Raw genomic sequence first — 9,963 nt, forward strand, 5'->3', positions numbered from 1 at the left:
TAAACGGGCAGTCGGACATCCCCTAAGGGGTCCCAGATTGGAGAGGGTGCAGGCTGGGCTGAGGGACCACCCCCCTCCCCCCCAGTGCACGAATTCCATACACTGGGCCTCTAGTGTTATCATAGATGCAAAACGACAGATAGGCTCAGTTAAAGTAAAGGTTGACCTTGTCAGTGAAGATACTGGCCTAGGATATAACTACCCACCATAACTGCTTTTAGTAAAAGTTTAATTTCAGACCACCCTTTTTGGTTACTTTAGGTCTCTGTGTTAGCAAGACCACCACACAGGCCTTCCCTGAGCTAGTCAGGTTAGTATGTGGCTCCTTTTCGTCTACACTAGTGGTTCTCAACCTGTGGGTCGCGACCCCTTTGGCGGTTGAAGGACCCTTTCCCAGGGGTCGCCTAAGACCATCCTGCATATCAGATATTTACATTATGATTCATAACAGTAGCAACATTACAGTTATGAAGTAGCAACGAAAATAATTTTATGGTTGGGTCACAACATGTGGAACTGTAGTTAAAGGGCCAGAAGGCTGAGAACCACTGATCTAGGTAAAATGGAAATGCATCCTCACACATTTCTCTGAGAATCATTCCTGAAACCACGGGCGGGGACTGCGGTGTGAAACGTTCACCATAATGACTGTGATCTGCACGGGCTCAACACCCATGGAAGACGCTCCGGGACCAGGACCGTTCGTTCTCTGCGTTTTACCTTTGATCGAAGGTAGCACTTTTTTTTGGTTAAGTGTTAAGATTAGGTGCATCGATTTGGTGAGTGTATGAAAACAGTGCTGTTTCTGTAAAATGTATATTAAAGAAGAGAGAAGACGTAGAAGAGATAACAAACCTGAAGCATGTGGCCTGATACCAGCACCCCAGCAGGACCTGAGGGATGGGAGAGCCATGTGCCCGTGGACGCAGATACGTGACACGGGATAGGCCCCCCACTGACCCCAAGGACCGTGGTGGTGGAACGGTTACTATTGAAGTCACCGAGGCCCGAGTTAGTTTGTGCCACAGCCTATGGTGACCATTGTTAAAGGAAACAGAAACCTGGGTGTTAGCGTCAGAAAACATTCAAACCTGTGAAGACATTTTGTGAGTTTATTTGAGCCAAACTGTCGACAATTGCCGGGAAGCAGAATCTCAACAGATTGGGAGAATGCTTCGGAGAATGGCGTTTTTTCACCCCGTTTCGTACATTGTATTCAGAGGAGGGGACGTAGGTGGGTCACGTGAAATCCATGGGTGGTAGACTAGGGAGGCGGGAGCAAGCCAAGGGGGAAACCTCTGGGATTGGATAAAAAGTAAAATGATGAACACATACTTAGGTGGGTGCAGGATCAATTCACATGATAAATGAAGGAATCTGCTGCATCTGTCCTGGGCCCAGCACACCTGGCTGTGCCCCAGGGGTTCCATAAAAAGAGAAGTCACAAGTTACCCAGATATCCCAAGGATATGTTATCTTAGATGCAAAAAGACAGATAGGCTCAGTTACGGTAAAGTGGACCTTGTCAGTGAAGATACGGGCCTAGGGTGTAACTGCTCACCATAACTGCTTTCAGTTTCAGTTTAATTTCAGACCATCTTTTGTGGTTATTTTAGGTCTCTGAGTCTGCTAGGCTGCCACGCAGGCCTTCCCTGAGCTTGTCAGGTCAGCGTGTGGCCCCTTTCGTCCACAAAAGTGATCCTCCTGATAATTCACGTACTCAGCTGACACCATACCTAATTATTACAATACTATCGACTATAGTTTCTATGCTGTACTTTACATCCCCAGGACTTTTTTTCAGAGTTACTTTTAGAATAAACATTTGAGAAGGGGTAAGTCCCTTACACTCATTGTGGTAAGAAAAGAATCTTGATTTTAATTGCCAGATTCTTAAATTACTATATTCTATACATATCAGAGCTACTCAAAATTAATGTACACTTATTATTAAAATCAGGCTCTCAAATGGCAATTTGAAAACTAGATCTGTCTATGTACCTAGCCTATGCATATAATATAGCAGAACAGATTATCTCTGAATCATGAATTTTACCTTCCATGTTTTCTTGGCCTCTTTAAGTAAATCTTTATGGCAGTAGACAAGCTTATGTTATAGCTTATGTCTGCTTTGAAATTTATCTCCTACATATACATACCTTTCTTATAAGACAGGTCTATTAGACATTATAAGTCACATATATAGGGTGTCCCCCAAAATGTATATACACTTTAACTCACTTAATTTTTACTCTTTTTTGGGTTAAACTGATTTGAAATAATGGGTGAAACCAGACTAAGATTTGAACAACAAAAAATTTATCCTAAGTGCCACTGGACTTTTTTTTTATGGGAATACATTAAAGTTTATGGTTAAAAAAACAACAACAGCAGCAACATCAACTAATTGAGGGCACACAAATAAAAGGAAATGATTCTTAATGTTTTCGATTCCATTGCTTCGCATTATCAGCCGTGCCTGGATCAGAATGGTCATCAGTTTGAAAACAGACATGAGGGGGAAAAAAACAATTCATTTCTGTAGATTCTTTTAAATTTTGAAAATGAACTGTATGCTAATAAACACTGACTTTATAATCATTCAAAGTGTGTATACATTTTTGGGGGGATACACTGTACTTAAGAATGCAGAGTCAGAAAATATCTGTAAACTCTTCCTTCAATGTAATTTGATGTTTTATGTTGATGTTTAAAATCCAATCTGTTTATTTGTGGATTTAGAGTTTTGTCTGAAGTGTTCCGTTTTATGTGTTTTTAAGGCTCCACACTGTTCAATGTCTTCAGAGGAGTTTTGGAGGTGTTGATTGGTGTGGCAGCTGGATTCCTTCTTGGATTTTTCATTAAGTACTTTCCAAGCAGTGACCAGGTAAAAGCAATAATCTGCAAGAAAGCCATGCTCTAAAGTATCATTGGGAAAACATTATGGAGCACTTCCTTCAAAGCTGGTGTGAAGGGCGGGACTTAGAAAATGCCCCCCATTTCATACTGCTTGTTGCTCTCACAGTGCTGTCCATGAGCTTTATAAAGAGGACTAAATGCATGAGATTTGAATGCAGTCCTGAAAGTTTTTCTCAACTTTTATTCTGTACATTTTAAGTTTCACTGTAAGACAAATAACAATTCCAAAACAATATGATATGCAAGTTTTTAATTTTTTAAAATTCATTTATTTTAACTTTATTTCTATTTGTGTCTATTTGTTTTTACTTATCATTCATAATACTCAACTAAATTAAGATATAAAATGGCTGTTTGAGACCCCTTTTAGTATCAAAATACCTTAGATTCTAATACTATCTAATATACCTTAATGTTTCATTACAATATAGTCCAATATTTCTTACCAAGGAAATCAAAGTTCTTTATGGTTCACAATGATTTCTTAATGATTACTGTCCTAAGTTCCTTAGGGTAAATAAATTTTAAAAAATTTTTCTCTATATGAATTGGCATTTTGAAGATTTCAAAGTATTCTGAATGGGATTAGAAACAACTAAAGTAGAAATTTAAGTAAGAAAATTATATTTGAATTTATATTGTACTCCACAAAACTCCTAGTAAAATTGTTTTGTAACAGGCCATTGTAAAAACTTTATAAGAGATTTTTTTGAATGCAAAAAGAAAATGACAGGATTTTTCTGATTACACAACAAAATAAAAATGTGTGTAAAATTGTGCATAAAATGATATGGTAAGTTCAATAAAGTGCCACTCTGTTCCATATGGCAGCCACTAGCTACATGTGGCTGAGGCAGATATAGACACTTCCATAGACAGTGCAGATACAGACATTTCCATCACCACTGACCGTTCTATTAGGAAGCTCTGATCTAGTGCAGTCCACTGGTAACCTATGATGTGAGTACTATTCATACAACCATTTTACTGATAAGGAAATCAAAGCTTAGGGAGAAGTGACTTGAACAAGGTCACATAGCTAGACTGCAGTGCAATAGGGAGTTAACTTAGTTATTTCACCTCCAGAGCCTGCATGCGTCCAAGTCAAGCATTCTTAAAGACCCTCCTGCCTTCTAATGTTATCAAGAAGTTTTAAAGGCTGAACAGCAAAAAGTAAAGGGAAAGAGAGGTACACATTTCTTAGACTTTAAAAATCAACAACAAAAGTAAATAAACAAAAATAAAATTCAACAACAACAAAACACAGCACAATCTATAGCCTCTTAAAGCTTCCTGGTATTTAGAAAAACCAGGAGAGCATCACATTAAAGAATAAACAGAGAATATCTATAATAAAAATGATAGATATGTCATATCTTTATTCTTTACAAAATGCTCATGATGTATGTAACTAAGTCTTAAAGGTGACAAAATCAGGAATATGAAATAATGGAGCTAATCAACCTTTTTTCCCCTCCAGAGCGAACTCGTATGGAAGAGAGCCTTCCTTGTCCTGGGGCTCTCTGTGCTAGCGGTGTTCAGCAGCACGTACTTGGGTTTCCCTGGGTCCGGAGGACTCTGCACATTGGTCATGGCTTTCCTTGCAGGCCTGGGATGGGCCAGCAAAAAGGTGCATTTCATTCTGTTCTTCTTGTAACTACTTAGTGACTAGATTAATTTTTCTTTCCAGATGCTTTCTTAACGTCAGGTTAATAAAATTATTTTAGCATAAAAGCTATTTTCTATGCAGAGATAAGTGTATGCCCAAATGTACACACACACATTCCTTTTTCCTGTTACATACTAGTCTATAACTTGAAGTAAATCTTGGTCACAGTCCCCTGATGCCTTCCTTATTCTTTGTAAGGGCTGCAGAGTATACTTCAGTAAAGTATATAAACCAGTCTTCTACTCACAGACGTTTAGATTGCTTCCTGTTTTCTGCTAAACAACAAAAAAATATCCTTATATGTACTATATTTTATAAACTCTAAGACACTAGCAAGTCTAAGAAGAAAGAAAAAGAATGTTAAAGTTAAACTCTGACAGGACATCCTAATTTCAGAAATGTTTAAATGTGAGGAAATGTGTATCTTTAAATCAACAAAACATATCTTTGAGTTAATCTACAGGGTAATTTCCAGAAATAAGACTGCTCTATGAAAGAGGAGACACATTGATATTTTTTTTAATTTTACTTTTCAATTACAATTTAAGTATGTGTTATTTTGTGCTAGTTTCAAGTATACAGCATAGTGATTAGATAATCATATACTTTACAAAGTATTCCCTGCTGGGGTCCAACCCCAGCAGGTCCAGGGGTCCCCAAAGGTGTGGACGGAGTCGGCGAAGAAGGAATGACATGGAGACAGCGTTCAGTTGATCAGCAGCCTTGCCAGGATCTCTAGCCACAATATCCAGCCAAGTTCTGTGTCCATATTCTCTTGCTAGGTTCTCCAGCCACGATCTCCAGGTTCTCCAGGCAGGTTGTGTAATTTCTATTCCAAAGGTTAGGGCGTTTCTTATCTCCATTCCAGGGAGTAAAGGTTATGTAGCGTAAGCATGATTGTTCGTAGTTAAAGTGATTAATTTTCTGCTGGGGAAGGGGTTAATAGGTTTTATTCCCTCCCTAACTTCAGGGGAAAATCCCTACCTGGGGAAACAACCTTTCTCAGAGAGGTGACCTTGGTTAAAACACATAGTGCCAAGAAGGTGAGCAAACATATTAAGAACAGTATGCCATATATGCCAGGTCCCTTGAAACAGCAAGGATGGACCGGCTCCCAGCAATTCCCCTCAATATTCCCTGTACCCACCTGACACGGTGCATGATTATTACAACATTATTGACTGCCATTTTGATAGTATCAATTTACTCTTTTTTTTTCAATTTACTCTTTTATTAAGGCTGTACCATACTGTTAGGTAAAAAGTAGTATCTTGTTTTCTGTTTCTTTGATTAGCAGTAAAATTGAATACTTTTTCATATATTTAATCACTTGTATTTTTTTCTTTTCTTTGATATATCTTTTGTCCAGTTTCTTCTGAAATCTAATGCATTGATTATTGATCTGTAAGATATACTAGTATACATGCATATATATGATATTAGCCTTTTTATATAGTTCATTTTTAACATACAAATGACATTTTTATGTAGTGAGATCTATGAGTCTCTTAGGACCTTTCCTCAATAGCTTTTTTTCTTAAAAATCTCTTTATTATGCGGGTAAAATCTTACATAAGTCATCGCAAATATATTTTACAATAGCCTTGACAAATATATATTCAACCCACTTTACAGATGAGGACAATGAAGGCTTAGAGATATTAGATTGTCCAGGGTCACAAAGGTAGTACGTAGCAGAGCCAGGATGAGAACACACCTTGAGACTACAGAGGGTCCCTGACTCACAGTGGTTCAACTTGGGATTTTTTTACTTTACGATGATGATACACATTCAGTAGAAACTCTAGGTGCAGTTTTGAATTTTGATCTTTACCTGGGCCAGCGATATGCAGTCCGATACCAGATATTTTTCCTGATACTGGGCAGTGGCAGTGAGCCTCAGCTCCCAATCAGGCACGGGATCATGAGTAAACCACCAATACGCCAGAGTACTGTGTTGCCAGCATTTTTTGGATATTGTGTGCTATGTTTTTGTATCCCATCTTGTCAACAAAATGCCCACCTGTGGCTCTTGCTTCTGGTGAGAAGAAGTGAAAGACAATTACTCTTAAGGAGAAACTAAAGATAATTGCTTACCTATAGGCTAACGTAAGAGTCCTGAGCACATTTAAGGCAGGCTAGGCTAAGAAGCTATGATGTTTAGTAAGTTAAGTGCATTAAATGTATTTTCAACTTCGATGGATATATTGGGACATAATCTCATCATAAATCAAGGAGTGTCTGTGTATCAATATGATTCCCTGAAGAAAGGAAAGGAAACAAATCTTCATTGAACAATCATGTGGCAGGCACTCTGCATAGCTTTTGTAGTTCAGTACTCAGGAGAGTTCTTACTTCTGGAGACACCCGTTCAATGCATCCAGATTTTGGACTTCTTTCCTCCCTCGGTCTGGAAAATAGCATAAGGTCAAGAACTCTGACTGCGTGAGCGAATCTCATCTGGACAGTCTTGTACCTATATTATCACATACGAGTAATCTTACTCCTCAGTCCTCAATTTCTGTATCTCTGAAGTGGGGAAGGACAATAGCAACAACTCTTACACTGGAGGACTAAGTGAAATAACCTCTATAAAACAGAGTGCTTAGTCATAGAATGCACTCAGTAAATAATAGCCCAGATTATTTTTATACCTACTTCCAGAGCAGCGCAGCATAGTAAAAAGAGCATGAAACTTAAAATATGGAGATTGGGATTCCAATCCCAGTTCTACTATTCTCTACCTGTGAATCCCCCAAAAACATCACTTCCTTCTCTAACACTCAGTTTTCTTAACTGTAAAGGGGAGAAAATAACAATATCTAAAGAATTGTTGGGACTATTATGTGGGAAAATGGAAATGGAACACTTGTAAACTCAACAGTTCTATAGCAATATTGTTGGCTTGTGTTTTGAAAAACTAAAATATTTTATAAAATTTCATTTATGCCTATAGTTTTCATTTATGCCTACAGTCTACCCTCCAAATGTCTAAGAAATTCACTGTCTGTGGTACATGGGAAGGTGTATTGCTCAAGGGAGTTGACTATGAAATCACCCAGGAGTAGGCTGGGGGAGGCTGCTGGCCACCGGGCACTGTAGGATCCTGGCCCTGGAGAAACCAGCTGGTCTGCAGGAGCCTGGTGCTGTAGGATTCTGCTGCAGGAGCCACTGAAACCAGGAAGGGCACCTTCCTCTGGCAGTATCTCTTTAGCGCCCTCTACTGACAAAATTTAACATGGTGCTAGCTAGCAAAGGAGAAATATTTTAAAGAGCAAAAGATGGGACTCCATTTTCCGCAGAGCAACAGAGAAAGGGGGCAAGGGACAATAAATTAATAACTGGAACAGCCTTTTACATGTAGACTTTATTTTTGTGCATAATTTGAAATGTCCTTAAAAGGTATTTTCTTGTAAAGATAAAATAAAATTGGAAATAAGTTAGAGGTCCATCAATAAAGAAATAATTCAATAAACTGTGGTACTTCCATACCAGATTCCTATGTAGCAATAATGAGGTACCTGGGTATATGTGCTAATATGAAACCTAAATCATATTGTTAAATTAAAATGAACATAAAATTTTAAACTATGAAAGAAAAATATTATAGTATGCGAACACACACATACCATGCATTCAGAAGTAGTTCTCCTAAGATTACTTTATAAGACTATTTATAATTAAGATCTATCTGCAAAGCAACATTAAATACCTCATATCATAACTGTGTTATAAATATATGCAATTTTTGCTCTGTTCTAGCTAACCTCTTCATTTATAGATATCACAGAAATAAAGCCTATCTCAGCTCAAATAGACTCAAATTTTATATTAGTAAAATTCTTAGAACTTGTAACTTTATATAATAAAAATTCATATGTATGTTTGTTTTCTTAGGCAGAGGTTCAAAAAATTATTGCAGTTGCCTGGAACATTTTTCAGCCCCTTCTCTTTGGTCTGATTGGAGCAGAGGTATCTGTTTCATCTCTCAGGCCAGAAACTGTAGGTAAGAATTTCAAAGTAGTACTTTGGCTAAAATCAACTTTTTATATTCAGTTGAAATACCTTTAGTAGGTATACGTTCAGTAGTTCCCATTGTCACATATTTAATAATTGTTTAAAAGTAGTTGGTTAGTAGGGGGTAACATGGGAATAAGGACACATATGTAATAAATAAATAAATAAATAAATAAATAAGTAGTTGGTTAGAAAATAATGTTCATCAGCCCTAGGTGGTGCTCAGTGGTGAGAGCGCTGACCTTCAGGTTGCAAGTTCAGTTCTGGTCAAGGGCATGTACCTTGGTTGCAGGATTAAACCCCGACCCTGGTCGGGTATGTGTGGGAAGCAACCAAACAATGTGTCTCTCTCACATTGGTGTTTCTCTCTCTAAAAATCTATAGAGAATATACCCTCAGGTAAAGTTTAATAAAGAGAAAATAATGTTCATCAGTCTAAGATAGTAAACTAAATATCTTTACAATTATTCCTTGTAAATAAAAGTAACACTGCTTACTACTTTCAAAAAATGCAGGCCTTAAAATATTTTTTTCTATTAAGAGTGTTCATCTAGCCTTGTTCTGATCAAGGGCCAGAATTTTAAAGACAACTAGTCAGTTCTATAATATGTACCCATGGAATGGAAATGTTTGTGCATTCATTTTCTTTTATTTATTTAAGCATTTAAAAGCCACCATATTAAAACTCTCTGATTCATAGCATCGTATTTGAAGTTAATTTGCACATATACGGTGTATTCTCTGTATTTCCTCCTTTCCTCGCATCACAATATGCTCCCTGCATCCTAGGGATCCCATCCCTGCCACCTCCTTCTGGATCTCACACATAGATTCTTCTCATACATCTTTGAATGGATTTGTCATGTGCATACTTGTCAGTTTCTCCTCTTCAGAATTTAAACAGAGTCTAAGCTCTCTTATCTTAAAATAATATTCTTTCATTCTAATACATGCTGCAACATGGGTGAACATAGATGAGGACAGTATACTATTTGAAATAAGCCAGTTATAAAAAGACACAGGCTGTATGATTTCACTTATATGAGGTATCAAATATAGTCAAATCATAGAGACAGAAAGTAAATGAGGTTGCCAGGGTTTTAGGGGAAGAGGTCTAGTGATTAGTTGCATAAAAATGTGAATGTTTAATACTACATAGCTGTATACTTAAAAATGGTTAAGATGGCCCTAGCTGGTTTGGCTCAGTGGATAGAGCATCAGCCTGCAGAGTGAAGGGTCCCTGGTTCAATTCCCCTCAAAGACACATGCCTGGATTGTGGGCTTGGTCCCCAGTAGGGTGTGTGCAGAAGGAAAAGTATTCCCTTCAGAATTCCAGTGTTTTGTGTCACTTCTTGTGC

The 9,963-nt window shown here is 37.7% G+C and overlaps 1 protein-coding gene across 1 annotated transcript in view; it reads left to right on the forward strand.

Annotated features, from left to right (window-relative positions):
• SLC9B2 (solute carrier family 9, subfamily B (NHA2, cation proton antiporter 2), member 2) overlaps positions 1–9,963 on the forward strand; it is a 40,309-nt gene that overhangs the window by 22,502 nt on the left and 7,844 nt on the right. Inside the window, exons 7-9 of the mRNA XM_015569984.1 lie at positions 2,781–2,887; positions 4,400–4,549; positions 8,486–8,594. Coding sequence (XP_015425470.1) covers positions 2,781–2,887; positions 4,400–4,549; positions 8,486–8,594 — 366 coding nt within the window. The remainder of the gene's footprint in view (positions 1–2,780; positions 2,888–4,399; positions 4,550–8,485; positions 8,595–9,963) is intronic.

This window comes from Myotis davidii, unplaced genomic scaffold (assembly GCF_000327345.1).
Source record: "Myotis davidii unplaced genomic scaffold, ASM32734v1 scaffold226, whole genome shotgun sequence".
NCBI classification, from domain to species: Eukaryota; Metazoa; Chordata; class Mammalia; order Chiroptera; family Vespertilionidae; genus Myotis; species Myotis davidii.